At 41.0% G+C, this 20,587-nt stretch overlaps 1 protein-coding gene across 1 annotated transcript; it reads left to right on the top strand.

Annotated features, from left to right (window-relative positions):
• The first annotated feature begins 7,793 nt into the window (after positions 1 to 7,793).
• LOC100772901 (speckle-type POZ protein-like) lies at positions 7,794 to 8,885 on the top strand. Its single transcript, XM_035438924.1, has one exon. The coding sequence runs from the start codon at positions 7,794 to 7,796 to the stop codon at positions 8,883 to 8,885; it is 1,092 nt and encodes a 363-aa protein (XP_035294815.1).
• Positions 8,886 to 20,587: the final 11,702 nt, after the last annotated feature.

The raw sequence follows: 20,587 nt of genomic DNA, 5'->3' as shown, positions 1-20,587 counted from the left end.
GAAACCTAGAACCATCAAGAAGTCATCCCATCTCACTGTGTTTCTGTGACAAATGTTCAAATGTTAGCGTGTTCCATATATGGATGACAGTTATAAACTTTCAATATAATTTGTAAAAGACCAAAGTGTAACTCTAGTGATGTGACTAAAATTCATGAACCTTTCTTAGTCTTTGATTAAAATTCATTTGTCTGCTATCTTAATTTGTTCTCCATTCCTGTGATGAAACACCATTACCAAAAGATACTTTGAAAAAAATACAGGATTGTTTCAGCTACCAGCTTATAGTGCATCACAAGAGGAAGTTAGGGCAGGAACTCAAGCAAGTCAGGGGTCAAAGAAGAAGCACTGAACAGTGCTGCTTCTGGCTTGCTTTATTATATACACTAGTAGTACCCAACAAAGGGTGGCTCTGTTCCCAAATAGACTGTGGACTTCTATATCTGATCTAAGTCAAGAGAATGCCTTAGCAAAGGATATGGTCTATAAAACAAAAGGTAAGCCTACAGACTGGCAAAAGATCTTCACCAACCTCACATCTGACAGAGGACTGATCTCCAAAATATACAAGGAACTCAAGAATCTAGACACCAAAATACCAAATATTCCAATTATAAATGAGGTAATATCTAAACAGAATTCTCAACAGAAGACTCAAATGGCCATTTAATGAAAAGCTCAATATCCTTAGACATCAGGGCAATGCAAATCAAAATTTCTGAGATATCATCTTACACCTATCAGAATGGCTAAGATAGAAAAAAAAACCTGATAAGAGCTAATGCTGGGGAGGATTTGGAGTAAGGGGAACACTCTTCCATTATTGGAGAAAGTGTAAACTTGTACAGCCATTTTGAAAATCAATATGGCGATTTCTCAGAAAACTCAGAATCAATCTACCTAAAGACATAGCAATACCACTCTTGGGAATATGACTAAAGGATGTACAATTATGTCAAAGGACATTTGCTCAACTATGTTCATAGCAGCATTATTAGTAATAGCCCAAACCTGGAAACAACTTAGATGCTCATCGTCTGAACAATGTTCAAAGAAAATGTAATACTTTTACACAGTAGAGTATTACTCAGCCATAAAAAACAATGACATTATGAAATTTGCAAAATATTTGACAGAACTAGAAAAAAAACATCCTGAGTGAGGTTAGGGAGACACAGAAAGACAAGCACAGTATGTATTCACTCATGAGTGGGTATTAGATGTAAAGGAAAGGATAACCAGACTATAGTCTACAACCCTAGAGTAGCTAGATAAAAAGGTGGACCCTAAGAGGGACACACATGGAGGACCCCAGGAAGGGAAAATAGTTAAGATCTCCTGGGTAAACTTGGAGGGGGTAGAAGGGAGGTGATGGTAGATGGAAAATGAGGGATCAAGAAGACCAAGTTGGGGGAGGAATAGAGGGAGAGAGCAATGAAAGAGACATCTTGACAGAGGGGGGCATTATGGGGTTAGAGAGAAACCTGGTGCTATGGAAATTCCTAGGAATCCAGAAGAATGACACTCAGCTAAGACTCCTCGAAATAATGAAGAGGGTTTCTGAACAGGCCTTTCTCTTAAACCAGACTAATGACTACCCTAATTGTCATCATAGAGCCTACATCCACTAACTGATGGAAACAGTTGCAATGATCCACAGTCAAGCACGGGGCAGAGTTCCTGGAGTTCACTTTAGACAGGATGGAGGAATCATATGAACAAGGGAAGTCAACAGCATGATGGGGAAAAACAGAGAGACAGCGGACCACAGCTCATGGGAGCTCATGGACAATGAAACAATGGATTCACAGCTGGGGAACCTGCTTGGGACTGAACTAGACCTTCTGAATATGGTGACAGTTATGTGACTTGATCTGTTGGGGTTGGACTGGCAATGGCACTAGGTCCTATCCCAGGTGCATAAACTGGTTTTTGGAGCCCATTTCCTATGCTGGGATACCATGTTCCATCTTGATAGAGCGGGGAGGGTCATGGTATGCAAACTTAGTAGAACACACATTGCTGACTCCTCAAAGTAGGTGTTACCCCCTCTGAAGAGTGTACAAGGGTGGGAGGGAAACCCAATAGGCAGCCAGGAAGGAGAAGGGAAGGGAGGGGAAACTTCAAGAGGTGGAGGCCTTCTATATGATATATTGTTGGTATTTCCTTGGCTACAATTTCTCCTAATATGTCCTATTCTGCCGAAGTTAAAACACCTATTATCCTGATGCCTTCTTGACCCTCTGGGAATTGCTCTTCTTACCAAAGTTCCTGTTTCACTACTGTTTCTGGCCTTTTGGTGGCTTGTTAGATATTTAGGTTTTGCTTCTCCTTAGCAAGCTTTTGAGTCTTGGACATTTGACTGGAGAATAGCTGTACTCAAGACCCACTCTTCCTTTGATGCTGATCTGAACATTAAAGGCAAAAGTATTCTTTTGCACAGTGGATTTGCATTTTCACAGGCTAGACATTATCTGAGTATTTTTCTAGATTCTAAATTTGCTGCCTGAAAATAGTCTTCATAAAAAGGATAGTCTTCATAAAAAGTCAGTGAACTGTTCTGTTTGTCTCTGTGGTGTCTTAGTATAGGATTCTACTCTTTTCCTGCTTCATAAACCTTGTCCCAGTCATTTAAGGCTGCTGTCCTGCATAAGGACTAAATGTGGTTATCATATCCACCCTGAACGTGTGGGTCAGCAAAAAGACTCTCACCAAGAATCTTACCTTGAGGAGCTTCATAACCTTTCTTTAGGCTTGCAACTCCTCTATACATATTGCTTCCTCTATACATAAAGGCCTCCACTGTATTTGAGACAAATTTTCAAGCAGAACTGGTAATATGCATCCCAATCAATCGGCATTACTCTCTTAGAAGTAGCCCACAAATTTTATATTTCTTTGACATAAAGGCTATGGAGACTATATGAGACAACCCTCCCCTTAGAAAAATTTTAGTTCACACAGAGACATGGTCATTTGATATTTTTTGATGGCAGTTTTTTGTCATGGTCACTGGGAAGACCAGTGGTATATGCATAACAAACTTAGGCAGGTTTTCCTGATGTTTGATTGGAATAGGTGCATCAGATTGGAAGGATTCCGTTTTGGAGTCATCCAAGGCTTGCAGCCTGGCTTCCACTGTTTTCATGGACAGTTTGAATCTGGTGAATCATATAAGATTCTGAGAATTTGTTAGAATCATTAATTTGTCTTGTTTCTTCTATTATATATGCTTCTAAACCTTTAATATTCTCATCCTTAGATAGTATGTGAAGGGCATGTGAATTGCCTTCTATATATGCAATCCTAGACTCCAGAATTTAGCCTGTGGCAGTATATTCATGAGATATGGAGCAAATAGTCTATGCCATTTTTCTAATCCTGTCCTGGTTCTTAGCTCTCTTTCCATTTAAGGCATCAGATATGGAACAAAATTTGTGTTCTGTTTGGCCATGAGTTTGTTCTCCCTGTGTTAGTAATGCAGCATGGCCAGACTTAATATCCTTGACTTCTTTACATAAACAACTCATGTCTTGCATTTCAGAGATCATCTTTTCCTGGATTGCTTTTATATCTTGCATCCAACTTTCTAAGCTGCCCAAAATTGATACAGGTTCTTATTTCTTTTCCCAGTGTCTCAATCCTCTGTTTAGAGATATCACATTAGATATGAAGCTTACTGCTAATATAGAATATAGGTACCTCTTAATCAGGGTTTCTCACTACAGGATTCAGTCCTGCTAATCCCACAATGGCTAGTTGCTAAGGGAAAGTCCCAGAATCCAGCGCTTACTCAGTCCAGAAGTTTGGATGTGTCCCCTGGTCTACAGTATGTGCTGGAATTACAACAAGTATTCTGTAATGCCACTGAAAGAATTGGGTTGTGGCAAGGTGATGGCAAGCAGGCAGGGTGAAACTGCTTCCCTCCTTCAGGTGCTGTTATATGCTTCCAGCAGAAGGTGTGTCCAAATTTAGGGTGTGTCTCCCAGCCTCAAGATCTGGATTAAATTTGTGTGTCTTTGGGCCTCGAGATCCAGGGTAAATGTTTCTGTCTTCCTACCTCAAGATTTTCTGTTTTAAGTTGACCTGCCTACTTGATATTATGCAAAACATATGGAAGAGCTGCTCACTCCATTTAAATATTTAGTTAATCCCGATTGGGGTTTAGTTGGCAACCAAGAATAACCATTACAAGTGCAGTTTGTTTGCTGGAGTGAATCTTCCATAAATAAAGGGATGGTGTTCTTTCCTACACAGTTGTTACTTTCTCCTCTCATATTGTTATAAGAATTCCTCCAAGACTGGTGGCAGTGTTCCAAGCTTTTAATCCAATCACTTGGAGGCACAGGCAGGCAGATCTCTGTGAAATCCAGGCCACTCAGGTCTATAGAGGTAGTAGCAGGACATCCATACCAGTTACACAGAAAGACCTTGTCTTGAAAAAAATTCGTCCAATTAACTTGGATAAGGAAGAGCTGCTTCTTGACCCTCAGGGGTCTCAGTGTTCAAAATAAGGAGATCAGGGTGGAATAACTCCTATACGGTGACAGGAAGCAGAGCCAGGCTGGAAACATTTTTAATAGAAATTTGTCCTGTCTTGTATTCCATAATCAGAGTCCCAGGAATGACTCCACCAAATTTCATTGATGGTCTTGCCCATCCTTCTGGGTTAATCCTCCTTGGAAACACTCTTCCTTAAGAGTGTGCGATGAGAAGATCCTGAATACATCTATTCCATCATGCTGACTGCCAAATTCAGCTTCTCATTACGTCATAATTTTAATCCATCACATTGGGTTCTGTCCTTTAACTTTGAACTTGTAGGCTTACTGTGCTAGGTTTACAAGGGAGCCAGTATTCTGGCTATGAAAGGACACAGAATATATTCAAGTTACTGAAGAAGGGAATTTGGGATGGTTTTCCTTCAAATGTGATCTGTAAATGCTCCCTAGACATCAGATAGAGATCCCATAAATTGTGAGAGTGAAGCAGAGCCAGGAAGTCCTTATGGTGGCTCTCCTCTTTCCTACCCTATATACTATCCAGAACCACACTCCCCAGATGACTCCAACAAACTGTAGTGGTTGTCTTTTCCCTGCCTCTCAGATGATCATGCCTAGAAAAAGTATTTCAGCCCCATCTATGAGAGTCGTCAATGAATATCCTAAATCCTTCTCCTGTCAATCACTTACATTGAGTCTCAGTAGGTCGTATATTCCCTTGTGGAGTGGGAGATTCTGTCCTGTTCAAATGCAGAACTTCCATGCTTATTTTTTGGTCCCTAAAGTGAGAAATTATTCTAGTTTCCATGTAATGCAGACTATATTCAACAGAAACGATGGAGGGAGGGGATTTAGATGGGTTTCCTTCTGTGGCGTGTTTATCAAAATTCTCTGTACTTGTCCAGTCTCTCCAGTTATCTTATCTTGGAGAGTATCTCTGAGCCTAGACTACAAGGAAATAGGTTCATTGATTGAATCAGCACAGCCATTCCCAATCTGACTCTCTGTAAATCTGGCTACAACACTACTTATCTGTCAGTAGAAGATAATTCAATCAATTGGTTTTGATTGTTTATTTTTACTTTTTTTTTTTACTTTGGCAGAATTATAGGAGGTGGTAATTCAATAGCATAGTCGATTTTTCACTAGCTGGATTCAGAGTCAGGGTAATAGCTATTCCATCTCAGAAAACATTCCTTTGAAGGGATTATATTTGTTAATTTCAAGACCCCATATTTGAAGGAAGAGGTAGTTCAGTATCTGTTGAATATATTGAGAACCTCTTGCAAACCAGAATGCTTTTACAATTTTAAGTCTAGCAGAGTAAGCCTGGGAGGTCAAAGATTGAAGAAGACAGACTTACAAGTGAGGGATGAAAATTATGAGGTAATGAGAACCTTTGTTCTGGCAACCAGCACGAGCAAAATGAGTGGTCTTTAGGGACTTCTGAGAGCACACACTTAAGTGGATCAGAATTTGTGTTCAAGGAGATTTAACAGAAGAGGAAGGGCAAGACCACCAGTGAAATTTGGTGGAGCCATCCAAAGGAAAGTGAGTTTGGATAGAATGAAAGATAGAAAATGTGACAGCCATTTTCACAGGATCCTGCTTGACCCTGATGAATGCCCACCATAAATGGATTCTTCCATCCTGAGCTCCATATTGTGAACACTGACAGAAAAAAAATCCTCTTCCCGGATCATGCTCATGGTAAGATTACTTTTTTCACAAACAAGAATTTCTGTGTAACAGCTCTGGAGACTGTACAACTATCTCTGGATACCAAGCTGTCCTTGAACTAACAGAGAAATGCCTACCTGTGACTCCTAAGTGCTGGGATTAAAGGTATATGCCACCACAGTGGGGCGGTAGGAATATTTAACAACATGAGAAGAGTAAATAACAACTGTGTAGGAAACGAAGTCATTTCTTTATTTATAGAAGAATAATCCAGTCAGGCAAAATGCACTTGTCATGTTTATACTTGCTTCCCAAATAGACCACTCCTGGAATTAACCGAAAAATCCTAAAATGGATGGCATAATGGTGGGGAAAGTTTTGCATGAGTTAGAGTAGGAGATCCATTTGAAATACTGAATTTGAAGAAAACACAAGCATAAGAACAGAAGCACCAGGCCTGAACACACACAGCTTTAATCCAGATCTTAGGCTAGGAGACATACCCTAATTGGGATACACCTTCTCCTGGAAGCATATAAAAGACATGCAAGAAGGAAGCTGCAGCACTCTGACGGCTTGCACTAACCTTTCAGCAACTCCATCACTTCACTGCCATTAGAGAATACTTATTTGAGTTTCAGCATCTACTGAAGATCACCAGACACATACAACCTCCTGGACTGAGTAAGTACTGGATTCTTATACTTTTCCTTCACAGCTGACGTTGTGGGATTGACAGGAATGCAGCCCTAAGTCATTCTAGTGAATTTCCTTTCTTCACGCAGAGAGGTCCATTCGATATATTCTGTTGCTCTAGAGAACCCTAGTAAAACACTGTTGGATACAAGTGTATAAGATGTTCCATATGATTCAACATTTGAGTAAAATTGTCAAAATAGTTACCTGTTGACCTAAGATTCAATCTAGAAAAGAAATCCGAGTGATGCAACTTTCCATAGTAGCCTAAACTCTCTTCTATGAAACTAATTTTGAAATCTTGATAGAAAGTTTCAGAGAGATATCCAAGTTTCCAGCCCAAAGAAGTGGGAACAGAGGGGAAAACAGAAATAAAAGACTAAACACTATCAGTGGTAGTACAGATATAGCTTACAATTTCTGAAGGCACTGGAGATGAAAATAGGAAAGCACCCATATTAGTTACCCAGAGATGCCACACAGACACCTTTCTTCTGAGGACTCAGGAGACAAAGGCAGATGGTTCTCTTTGTGTTCAAGTACCCACAGTGCTACATGAGATTAAACCAAATTAAAGGAGTAACAGAGCTTATGCCCATTATCCCAGCACTAGAGTGTATAAAATTAGGAGTAGGGTCTTCAGTAGTCAGTCCTATGTTTATCTCCAGTTAAGGTGAGGAGAGGCAGCAGTGTGATGTTTATTAAGAGCTCATGGAGCCTGTTGAGGAGGCAAGAGCTAGTGGCTTGGCTGCTTTGCCTCGCTGACCTTCAGCTTGAAGCTTGAACCCCAATATGAGTCTCTCAGGATTTGTTTTCCTTTTACAGATCTCTGCAATTGTGACACCAGGTTGAAGAAGAAAAAGTCCTATTTCTTCATTTTGGATCCAGATTAACTTTCAAACCACCACAGTAGATATGACAGAAGACGGTGCAGCCGAACGATGGGGCTACACAGAGATCAGTGTGCAGAAATTTTCCTACAGTTGGACCATAAGCAACTTCAGATTCCTGCTTCAGGAAGTAGGGGAAGCCATTAAAAGTCCAACCTTCTCATCTGGATCCAGTGTCAACGACAAATGGTGTTTGAAAGTACGGAAAAACGGGATCGACGAAGACAGCAAAGATTACTTGTCAGTTCACCTAACATTGCACAGCTGCCCAAGGAGCCCAGTGTGGGCAAGGTTCCAGTTTTCGATCGCGAGTGTCGACGGAGAGAAAACTCAAGGTATGATAAGCCCAAGATTCTTCAAGTTCACGCCAAATCAACACTGGGGATTCACAAAGTTCATCCATCGAGATCTGCTCTTGAGTCTGGAGTCTTGGCTTCTCCCAGACAATGAACTCACTGTCTTATGCGATGTGGACCTGTCAGTCCAAGACTCCTTCATCAACTCCGAGGACAGCACGGTGCCAGGTATCCAGGTTCCCAGGAGCACGATGGCAGATGAGCTAGGACAGCTGTGGGAGATTTCTCTGTTCACAGATTGCAGCCTACTGGTAGCTGGCAAAGAATTCCGAGCTCACAAGGCCATCTTAGCAGCTCGCTCTCCAGTTTTCAGAGCTATGTTTGAACATGACATGGAGGAGAGCAGAACAAACAGCGTTGAGATCCTTGATCTGGAACCGCATGTTTTCAAGGCAATGATGGAATTCATTTACTCCGGGAAGGCACCAGACCTCCACGACATTGCAGATGCTGTTCTGGCAGCTGCTGACAAGTATGGCCTGGAGCGTTTGAAGGTCATGTGTGAGGATGTCCTCTGCAGGGACCTCTCTGTGGAGAATGCGGCCCACACGCTCATCCTAGCTGACCTCCACAGTGCAGAGCAGTTGAAAACCAAGGCACTGGATTTCATTACAGCTCATGCTTCTGAGGTTTCTGAGACCTCATGCTGGAAGAAAATGGTGGGCTCCCATCCCCATTTGTTGGCTGAAGCATTCAGCTCCTTGGCATCTGATCACAGCTCTTTTCTTGGGCCTCCTTCCAAACGCTTCAAGCAATCATAGGATCCTCTCAGCTGGGACCTACAGGTGTATTCCACAAGCAGCAGCCAGCCTTGTTCCCAGGCCACCTGTGTAGACTACAGTACATCATTAGTGTATACAGAGTATCTGGGGAAAGACAGCATGGGGGCTCAGTCTTTAATGCCCCTCTAAATGAGGGTTTCTTTGGAGGAACATGTCTGGACAAGACTGAGCAGATTATATGATGAAGGATTGAGAGCCAAGGATGAAACAGACATGCATGTTTGCTTACAAGAGACAGAGAAGAGAAAGGAGACAGCTTTTTTGCAAACTCAGTGTGTGGGTACTGGAGGGTTGACTCAGTTGGCCAAAGCAATTGTTGCTCCTAAAGAGGAACAGTTCTTGAGTTCAACTATCTGCATCCATGGGTGAATTCTCAAACATCTGTAACTGGAGTTCCGGAGGATTGAAGTCCTCCTCTTGTGTCTATGGCTGTATCCTTCTCTGTTAACCAAAAGCAAAATGACGTGAATAAAAATTTCACATTCAGTTTGTGGATTCCATGGTGTTTCTGTTTGAAGTATCCAATTGTGTCCATCGAGCTCTGTTTGGTTGTGGAATTTTAGACAGAATTCTCAGGGCCACTCTATTCTCAAGAGCTTTTCTGTTAGCTTGTGCTTTTTATAGGTGAGTAAATACCATTAATATTGAGGGATATGAATGAACATTGATTGTTCATTCTATTTTGCTTTGGATTTGTTGTTGGTTTGGAATTGTGTGTGGATTTCTACCCCATTTATCTTTTGGCTGTTGGTAAGCTGGGATTATCTCTTGCCTATGTTTTTCTGGTTGTAGTTAACTGCCTTGGGTTGGAGTTTTCCTTCCAAAACATTCTTAGGACTAAATTAGTGGGTATGTATTGTTTAATATGTTTATATCATGGAATATCTTGTTTTCTGCATCTGTATTTGTTGAAAATTCTGCTGGGTACATTTATCTGGGTTGGCATCCGGGGTCTCTTAGTGTTGGTAGAATATCTATCCAGGGCCTACTGACTTTCAATGTTTCCATGGAAAAGTCAAGTATAATTCTAATAGGTTTACCTTTATATGTTACTTGATGTTTTTCCTTATTTGCTATTTATATTGTTTCTATGTTCTGTGTGTTTGGAGTTTTAATTATTATGTGGCAATGGAACTTTTGTTTTCACTGTTTTAGGTGTGCTGTAGATTTCTTGTACTTTCATTGGCATATCTTTCTTTAGGTTGGGAAAGTTTTCTTCTATGATATAGTTGAATGTGTTTTTGCATTTTGAGTTGGGTCTTTTCACTTTCTTCTATCCCTATTATTTTTAGGTTTGGCCTTTTCAAGTTGTCCCATATTTCCTGGATATTTTGTGTTAGCGATTGTTGCCTAAGCATTTTCTTTGATCCATGAGTCTATTTTTCTTAGTGTATCTTCAATGCCTGAGATTCTCTCTTCCATGTGTTTTATTCTGTGGTTATACTTTCATCTATAGTTCATCTATTTTACCACAGCCTTTGTTTTGCTTATTGTCTGCATTAAATTTTTCATGTTTGGACTATGTCCTTCATATGTTTGATTATTTTTCTTGGCTTTCTTTAAGAGAATTCTTGGTTTCTTGTGTTTATGGTTTGTTTTTTTCTTCAATTTCATTAAGGAATTTTCCCATATTCTCTATGAGGGCTTCTATCATTTTCATGAAGTTGTTTTTACGGCCATTCTCTTCTGCTTCATCTGTGTTTGGATATTCACGTCTTGTTAGTGTGGAGTCCCTAGACTCTGGTGCTGTCATATTGCTTTTCTGTTGTTGAATTTGTTTTTATATTGTCTTCTTTGCATCCCCTCTTCTATTGGGTGAAGATTGGGTCTAAGCCTCTCCTTGTGGATAAGGGACCAAGGTTTCCTTCCACTGGGTGCAACCATGTCCAATACTCTGATGTTTTATGAGCAAATTGGGAGCATGGGAGGAAGTGGGAGGGATCTAGGAGAATGAGAAGGAGAGAAGAGGTTGGTGAGTAGGACATGAAGGAGCAGAAAATTGAGTTGGGGGAAGAATAGAAGAAAACAAAAAAGGAGATACCATAATAGAGGGAGACATTTTAGGGTTACAGAGAAATCAGGCATTAGCAAAACTTTGGGAGATCTACAAAGATGATTCTGGTTTTAGATGTTGGGAAAAAGATTTGTGATTATATTGGTTTTGCTTTTCTTTCTTCCCCTCTCTATTGAGAATTCAGTACTTTGTGCAAACAGACTAATGGGCTGGTATCTGTTCCTCACTTGTCCCCCTTTCACTCAATCCCTTTAGTCTCTTTTCCCCATTCCAACTTTCCAAATTAGTCTACAAGTGTAGAGTTTGGGATTGAACCTCAGAAATTAAGGAACAGCCAAGCTCCCCATTGTGTTAAGGACAAAGACCTGACACTGTTTGCTTGGTAGCTGGCTTTCTGTCATGTCACATGCAGTTTATAGAAATAAATAGACCTTCCTGGCTACTTTTCCTTTGGTTGTATATTATTTTGGGAAACACTGAGATTTGTTTGTGACAGTTAACTAACATGAATGAACCAATAGAAACAGAAACAAAAAGAAGAGGAAGTGTTTTTATTATTGCTGTTTGATGTAGCCCTTGAATGGGACTTAGACTCACTAGTCATTTTTTTGTTTCTTCTGTAAAATTAATTTTTATTTAAATTAAAAAATCGTATTTAACATACAAATCCCAGTTCTCTCTCTCTGCCATCCTCCCCCTCCATCCTTCCCAACTATACATCATGTCCTCCTGATGGAGGGTGAGTTCTCCCATAGGGGACCATCAATATCTGTTACATCTTTAGGGGCAGGACTTAGGCTATTCCATTGTATCTAGGCTGGGAGAGTATTCCTTCGTAGGGAATGGGCTCCAAAGTCCATTTGTATGCTTTGGGAAAATACTGGTTCCACTGCCAGATACCCCATAGACTTCTAGCCTCTCGACCCACACCTACATTCGGGGGGCCAATAGAATCGCTACTCTTGGTCAGCTCCTCTTCCTACAAATTTTGGGTTCTGTTCATCCATGAGTTTGTTCTCCCTGTGTTAGAAATGTAGCATGGCCAGACTTAATATCCTCAAATTCTTTACATAAACTATTCATGTCATGCATTTCAGAGATCATGTTTTCCAGGATGGCTTTTATATCTTGCATCCAACTTTCTAAGCTGCCCAAATTCATACAGGTTCTTTTTTCTATTCCGAGTGTCTCAATCCTCTGGTAAGAGATATCACATTAGCTATGAAGCTTACTGCTAATATAGAAGATAGGTACCTCTTAATCAGGGTTTCTCCCTACAGGATGCAGTCCTGCTAATCCCATAATGGCTAGTTGTTAAGAGAAAGTCCAAGAATACAGCGCTTAGTCAGTGCAGAAGTTTTGATGTGTCTCCTGTTCTACAGTATGTGCTGGAATTATAACAAGTATTCTGTAATGCCACTGAAAGAATTGTCTTGTGGCAAGGTGATGATGGCAAGCAGGCAGGGTGCAACTGCTTCCTTCCTCCATGTCCTTTTCTATGCTTCCAGCAGAAGGTGTGTCCAATTTAGGGTGTGTCTCCCAGCCGCAATATCTGCATTAAAATTGTGTGTTTTTGGGCCTCGATCCAGGATAAATGTTTGTGTCTTCCTCCCTCAAGATTTTCTGTTTCAAGTTGACCTGCCTAATTGATCTTATGCAAAACATATGGAAGAGTTGCTCACTCGATTTTAGTATTTAGTTAATTCCAAATGTGGTTTAGTTGGCAACCAAGGATAACCATTACAAGTACAGATTGTTTGCAGAAGTGAATCGTCCATAAATAAAGGGCAGCTGAGCAATATTAGGTGAACTGACAAGTAATCTTTGCTGCCTTTGTCGACCCCCTTTGACAAGATACTTTGACAATTGAGGCCTTAAAAAAGGTCAAGGTAAGGGAAGTCGTGCCCTCTAGCGGCCAAAACAGGGAAAGTCTCCAGTAGACTACTGGTGGCTCCATGTGAGTCCTTTGGAAACCCCAAACTTAAGTCATCTAAACTAATGAATTCCTGTGCCTCTAGGCTGTTATCCATTCATTACAGCAGTGTTAGACAACTATTACATATTATTCTGGCTGTTTGGTGATAAACTTTACTTTGGTCAGAACATATTCATGAAAATTGTTAGCAAGTTCTGTGACTTTTGCTATGTGTCTAGGCAGGATGCTGTAATACAGTTTCAGAGGCAATGGATGTCATCATTTTGAAAAGAAATTAGATAGTAGGGAAATTAGTCTTATATTAAGGACTTCAATTACAGAGTTCTGTATAAACACACAAGTGGGCAACAAATGGCTGCAAGAATTTGCTGTTGATAGGCTGGAGAGATGGTTCAACCCTTAAAGGCTAGGCTCCCTAACAAAAATATAAGAATGTGATATTTCTTCGACTGCACCTTGGCAAAAGCTGGAGAGCTAGAGTGTTGTCAGGTGGTACTTGTCATATGGAAAACGAACCTTTCCCCTTGTTAAAGACCATTCTAGGAGCACAGAATCAGCTTCTCAGAGGAAACCATGGCTTGTAATTGACAGATATGTAATGAGTACACAGATCCACCGGACATTAATATTGTATCTGTAAAGTCTTGTCAGGCGGTCTGTTGTGTGTTTCAGTTACATTGACTTCTTCACCAAATTGGCGAGCACAAATCTATCATGTGACATTTGGTTTCTTCCCTGTTTATCCACAACTGCCTTTGGATATATTTCACTGATCTTTGGGGTCATCTGCCTATTTTGAGAGATGCTGCTGGGTAAAATGGCATTGTCATGTGAAACTTCAAATATGTTTCATCTGTGTTTTCTATAATCTCATCCCCAAGAACTCAACAAATAATTTTCTTGAGATACTCGTCTTAGAAACAGATGAGGGCAAGCTGCATGTAACCGAACAACAAGATCAGAATCTTTTGTCTATTTTAAATTATTTTATGGTGGAGACTTAACTAGGCCGTCTTAGAGAAAGTGCTTTACAGAGCTACAGATGCATAGCATGTATTGTTTTCTAAACTCTTACCGACACATCGGCAACACTGTGAATCTTTCAAGAAAGAAACAGGAATGTATGGCCACTGGGAAGGGTGTTCAGTGCACCACTACAGAAATATCACTTATAACACAGGCCCACACTAATAAAGATGATCCTAAAAGAAGGAACTGTGTGAGTGGAAAGCTCCATATTTTTTACTCAATTTCCATGTGAGGTAAAAGTTGCTCCTTTAAAATAAGGGAATAAAACATGATATCTGTACACAGTGAAGTCCACACATCTGTAGGTAGGGGATTCTGGGAGCATGGTCCTTCTGATAGTAATAATATGAAGAGTAATCAATGAAAAGCTTCAATGAGCTTCTGATACTCTTTACATGTTCAAAGGAAGTCTTGTTTTCTCTTCTCTTTTGGAGTGGATGAATGCACATGTGTGTGTTGGCATTTGAGCCTGTATAAGTCTTGTTGGAGACATAAGTCAGTACCTTCCAAATACTAGGCTATTTCTCTACATCTGAGCTAAATTGGCATCTCTCTGTCTTTCTCTCTTCTTTCTTCATTCTTCATTGGCTTCCCCTAGGAACCCAGAACCATCAAGAAGCCATCCCATCTCACTGTGTTTCTGTGACAAATGTTCAAAAAGTTAGCGTGTTCCATATAAGGATGACAGTTAAAAACTTTCAATATAATATGTAAAAAACCAAAGGGTAACTCTAGTGATGCAACTAAAATTCATGAACCTTTCTTAGTCTGTGATTAAAATTCATTAGTCTGCTGTCTTAATTTCTTCTCCATTGCTGTGATGAAACACCATTATCTAAAGCTGCTTTGAAAAATTAAAGCATTGTTTTAGGTTCCAGCTTACAGTTCATCACAAGAGGAAGTTAGGGCAGGAACTCAAGCAATTCAGGGGTCAAAGAAGAGGAACTGAAGAGTGCTGCTTACTGGCTTCCTTTATTATATACCCTAGGAGTACCTAACAAAGGGTGGCTCTGCCTCCAACAGACTGTGGACTTCTATAGCGATTATAAGTCAAGAGACTGCCTTAGCAAAGGATATGGTCAATAAGACAAAAGGGCAGGCTACAGATTGGGAAAAGATCTTCACCAACACCACATCTGACAGAGGACTGATTTCCAGAACATATAAGGAACTCAAGAAGGTAGATACCAAAAATACCCAATAATCCAATTAAAAATGGGGTACATATCTAAATAGAGAAGTCTCAACAGAAGAAACTCAAATGCCATTTAATGAAAAGCTCAACATCCTTAGTCATCAGGGAAATGCAAATCAAAATGACTGAGATATCATCTTACACCTATCAGAATGGCTTAGATACAAAAAAGCCATGATGAGAGCTTATGCTGGAGAGGATGTGGAGTAAGGGGAACACTCTTCCATTACTGGAGAAAGTGCAAACTTGTACAGACATTTTGAAAATCAATAGGGCGGTTCCTCAGAAAACTGGGAATCAATCTACCTAAAGACATAGCAATACCACTCTTGGGCATATGACTAAAGGATGCACAATTATGTCAAAGGACATTTGCTCAACTATGTACATAGCAGCATTATTAGTAATAGCCAGAACCTGGAAACAACTTAGATGCCCATCATCTGAAGAATGGACAAAAAAATGTGATACTTTTACAAAATAGAGTATCACTGAGTTGTAAAATACAATGACATCATGAAATTTGAGACAAATGGACAGAACTAGAAAAAACAATATCCTGAGTGAGGTAAGCCAGACCCAGAAAGACAAGAACAGTATGTATTCACTAATGAGTTGGTATTAGATATAAAGGAAAGGATAACCAGATTACAGTCCACAACCCTAGAGATACTAGGTAAAAAGGTGGCCCCTAAGAGGGACACACATTGAGGGCCCCAGGACGGGAAATAGTTAAGATCTCCTGGGTAAACTTGGAGCAGGTTGAAGGGAGGTCGTGTTGGATGGAAATATGAGGGATCAAGAAGACCAAGTTGGGGAAGGAATAGAGGAGGAGAGCAATGATAGAGATTTCTTGATAGAGGGAGGCATTATGGGGTTAGAGAGAAACCTGGTGCTATGGAACTTCTTAGGACTTAGAAGGATGACCCACAGCTAAGACTCATAGCAGCAGTGAAGAGGGTTTCTTAACAGGCCTTTCTCTTAAACCAGATTAGTGACTACCCTAATTGTCATCATAGAGCCTACATCCAGTAACTGATGGAAACAGTTGCAATGATCCACAGTCAAGCACTGGGCAGAGTTCCTGGAGTTCAGCTGAAGACAGGGTGGAGGGATCATATGAACAAGGGGAGTCAGAAGCATCATGGGGAAAACCACAGGGACAGCTGACCAGAGCTAGTGGGAGCTCCTGGACTATGAGACAATGGATTGACAGCTGGGGAACCTGCTTGGGACTGAACAAGACATTCTCAATATGGGTGACAGTTATGTGACTTGATGTGCTGGGGTGGGACTGGCCATGGCACTAGGACCTATCCCAGCTGCATAAACTGGCATTTGGAGCCCATTCCCTATGCTGGGATACCATGTTCCATCTTGACACAGTGGTGAGGCCAGACTTTGTAGGCCAGACTTTGCTGACTCCCCAAAGTAGGTCTTACCCCCTCTGAAGATTATACAAGGGTTGGAGGGAAACGGAAGTTGCAGGGAGGTAGGGGAAGGGGAGGTAGGGGGTACTTGGGTTGGTAAGTAAAATGAAAAATAAAAATTTTAAGTAAACAACACAAAGAAAATTCCTTAGGCAGCTGTGAGTTCACATAACTCAGGAGGCAGAGGCAGACAGATCTTGTGACTTAGAGGCCAGATTAATCTACATAGTGATTTCTAGGATAACCACAGCTGTGTATAGAGAATCTTTATAAAAAAATTGTGGGGGGCAAGAAAATGCCAAAGAGACAGTCCTATAGACAATCTGATGGAGGATTTTCTTAAGTGATGTTCCCATCTCCAGATGACCATAGCTTGTGTCAGGTTCATGTCAAGGCAGCTAGCACAGCTGCTTAGAGACCAGGTTTGTTTTAGTGATTGCTTAGTAACATATTGTGTGTGTGCTTATGACCGAGCATGTGAGATTCTATTTCAGTTTAGAACAGTGGCTGCTCTTCCACAACATCCATGTTCAGTTCCCAGAATCCACATGGAAGATCTCAATTATCTATTTTTCTAGTCCTAGTGAATCCTAAACCCTCTTATGGACTCCTCTGGTATATGTAATACAATTTCTACTCAAACATCAATGCGAAGCCATTAAATAAATAAATAAAATTTAGAAGGAAGTACAACAGTCTTTTTGAGTTGTTTGCACATCTTTGAAACCCCAAGTGTCCAGTGGATGGCTTATAGTAGGAGGGTAGTTAGCTTTTTCTAGGTGTGTCCCTGGTTCTAAGATGGCTACACACATGAGTATAAAACATGAGCACAGGTGATTCAGAGCTGTGGTTGGCTGTGGAATGAGAAACCTTATGGGCAGAGCCCATGGTTCTTCTCAGATGGGCTCAGTTTCCCCTGTGAGGGGACCTCCCTCACACAACTCTCCAGGACCTCAAGGGAGCACTGGGCTCACCATTTAGCCATCTCTGTTGCAAATGAAGAGTCTGGAAGTGGTCAAACACAGACTTTTCAAATAACAGATTTGAGGTAGGACCTGAATGAACCTAAGCCACCTGGTGAAGAGACTCAGATGACACTTTTCAGCTACCTGCAGGAAATCTAGGTAGAGAAACAAAACTAAATAACTCAAACCTACTGTTAGATGAATAGTTCTAAGGAATGAGCCAGAGTTATGGAGGGCTGGTTTGGCAATTTCTGAGCTGACTGAATCATTTAACATATCTCAGGGTTTTCTAGGCATAGAGAGTCTCACAAAGACAAGAAGAAAGAGATGAAAGATGTAGGAGCCATTTTAATATTCACTTTCTAGAAGGGGAAACAACCCTAAGCCTCTCCTTTGATATCTATAGGCTGTCCTGAACTGACTCTACTGACCAGTCTGGCCTGGATTTCACTGAGATCCATCTGCATCTGACTCCCAAATGCTGGGACTAAAGATGTGCATAGCTACCACCAGGATAATTCTGATCCTGAAGCCAGAAGACACACATTTATTTGGGCCATGCCTTCTTCTGAAAGCTTATAAAGGACAGTGAAGAAGGAAGCTGTTGGTCTCTGACTGTTTGCCCTCACTGTGCAGCAAGCTAATTCCATCACTGGAATTAGAGAAACTTCTTGGGGATTGCAGCAGATACTGAAGACCAGTTGACAGGTCAAATCTCCTTGACTGATTAAATACTGAATTCTTGAACTTTTACTTCACAGCTACACATTGTCGGATTAGCAGGACTGCAGCCATAAGTCATGCTAATGAGTTTCCTTTCTTCATATATAGACTCATTTTATCTGTTATGTTACTCTAAAGAAACCTAGTACATTTTTATATGAGTGTATGAAAGGTCCCAAATGATTCAACAGTTGTGTGCAATTGTCAAAAACCAGTTATCCATTGACCTAACATCCAATCTAGAAAAAAATGGAATACTGTAACTGTCCCTAATAGCCTAGACTGTCTTCTTTGAAACTAATACTGAAATATTAGATAGAGAATTTCAGAGAGACTCCTAGAAGTGAGAACAGAGGGGAAAACAGAAACTAAATATCTAAAATGTGTCTGATTGTGTCCCACAGGGTAAAGAGAAAACAAATCCTAGTTCTTCATTTTGGATCCTGTCCAACATCCAAACTGCCTGAGGCAAAAAATGTCAGGGTCCAGGCAGTCAAAACTGACAGAGATTCTCCTGCAGGTGGGCCATCAGCCACTTCCTTTTTTCCCCTGGATGATATTTAGGGAGCCGTTAAAAATCCAACTTTCTCATCAGGAGTCAATCACAAACTGAAATGGTATTTGAGAGTACACCTGAAGGGGTTGACAAAGAAAGCACAAGTTACCTGCCAGTTTACCTAGTGTTGCTTAGTTCTCCAGAGAGTTATGTTTGGGCAAAGTTCCAGTTCTGGATCATAAGCACCTAAGGAGAGAAAACCCAAAGTGTGATGCACCCAAGTGTCTTTAGGTCCTTTCTAAACTAACAGTGGGTATTCAGAAAAGTTCATCCTTCCAGATTTCCTCTTTTCCTATGCACATTGGCTTCTTCCAGGTGATGAGCTTACCCTCCTCCACAAGGTGAACATGGTCCTGCATTTTTGGAATGAAAATATCACCCAAGATCAAAGTTCAAAGGTGCACGGCAGCAGATGAGCTAGCTGTTCTGTGGGAGAATTCCCACTTCACAGAGTGCTGCCCTCTGGTCGCTGGCCAGGAATTCCGAGGCCACCATGCTATCTTAGCACCTCACTCTGTAGTTTTCAGAGACATGTTTGAACATGACAAAGAGTAGAACATAAAGGACTGAGTTGAGATTCATGACCTGGAACCGCAAGGCTTCAAGGCAATGATGGACTTCATTTACACCGGGAAGGCACCAGACCTCCACAGCATGGCAGATGCTGTCCTGAAAGCTCCAACAAGTTTGGCCTGGAACGTTTGAAGGTGATGTTGAGGATGACCTCTGATGGGTCCACTCTGTTGAGAATGCTGCCCTCCCTCTCATCCTGGCTGACCTCCATTATGCAGAGTAGCTTAAAGCACAGTTACTGGGTTTTATTACAACTCATGCTTCTGAGGTCTCTGAGATCTCATAGTGTACATTAACGGCTGGGTGACATCCACATTGCTAAAAGAACCATACTGCTCCCTGGCATCTGGTGCTGTCCTGCCAGTGAACCTGTAATGGTAGCCAGACCCCTTTGGGCGTGGCTTCAGGCAGGCAGAAGCAGAAAGAGGGAAGCTTGAGATTTGGCTTCTTTTCCTTCTTTTTGTGTCCTTCTGACCGAAGCTATGCCCATAGGGTTGTGGCCACAATTACAGATTTACTGGGAAAGACCCTTATAGGCTTCCTCATGAGACCCTCTCCTGGAGCCTCCTCTCAAATGTTTGAAGAGGTCCTAAAACCCTGGTAGCTGTGATCTATAGTTGATTGGTTTTACTCTTTGGTCTTTGTTTTTTGGGTTTCTCCCACTCACACCCCAAATACATGCAGTCATATTCTTACTTATGAATGCCTGGTCTTAGCTTGGCTTGTTCCTAGCCAACTTTCATTAACTTAAATGATCCCATCTACCTTTTGCCTTGGGGTTTTGTCTTTATTCTATATACCTTTCTTTACATATTACTCCATGGCTTGCTGTGTAGCTGGGTGGATGGACCCTGAGGTCCTCTCTCCTTTTCTCTTTCTTCTCTTCCCAGATTTCTCCTCCTCTCTATTTATTCTGCCTCTCATTCTTGCCTATTTCTCTTCCTGCCTAAGTATTGACTATTTAGCTCCTTAGTAGTCCAATCAGGTGTTTTAGACAGGTAAAGTTTCACAGCTTCACAGAGTTAAACAAATGTAATATTAAAGAATGCAACACATCTTTGCATCAATTCACATGTTTCACAGAAAAAACAAATGTAACAATCTTCAAGTAACACGTCATCTGCAACAGTGACCTTATATCTTCCAGAAGCACCAGCCAGTGTTTTTACCAATGGCTCCTGGTAGGAAAGGGATCTCTGGAGCATATACACCGAATCTGGGGAAGTTAATTATAGTTGCTCAAGCATGAATACAGCTGTA

This window comes from Cricetulus griseus, chromosome 2, assembly GCF_003668045.3.
Source record: "Cricetulus griseus strain 17A/GY chromosome 2, alternate assembly CriGri-PICRH-1.0, whole genome shotgun sequence".
In the NCBI taxonomy this organism is placed as follows: domain Eukaryota; kingdom Metazoa; phylum Chordata; class Mammalia; order Rodentia; family Cricetidae; genus Cricetulus; species Cricetulus griseus.
Note: the sequence above shows the minus strand (reverse complement) of the source record. Positions and strands in the feature narration are given on the sequence as shown.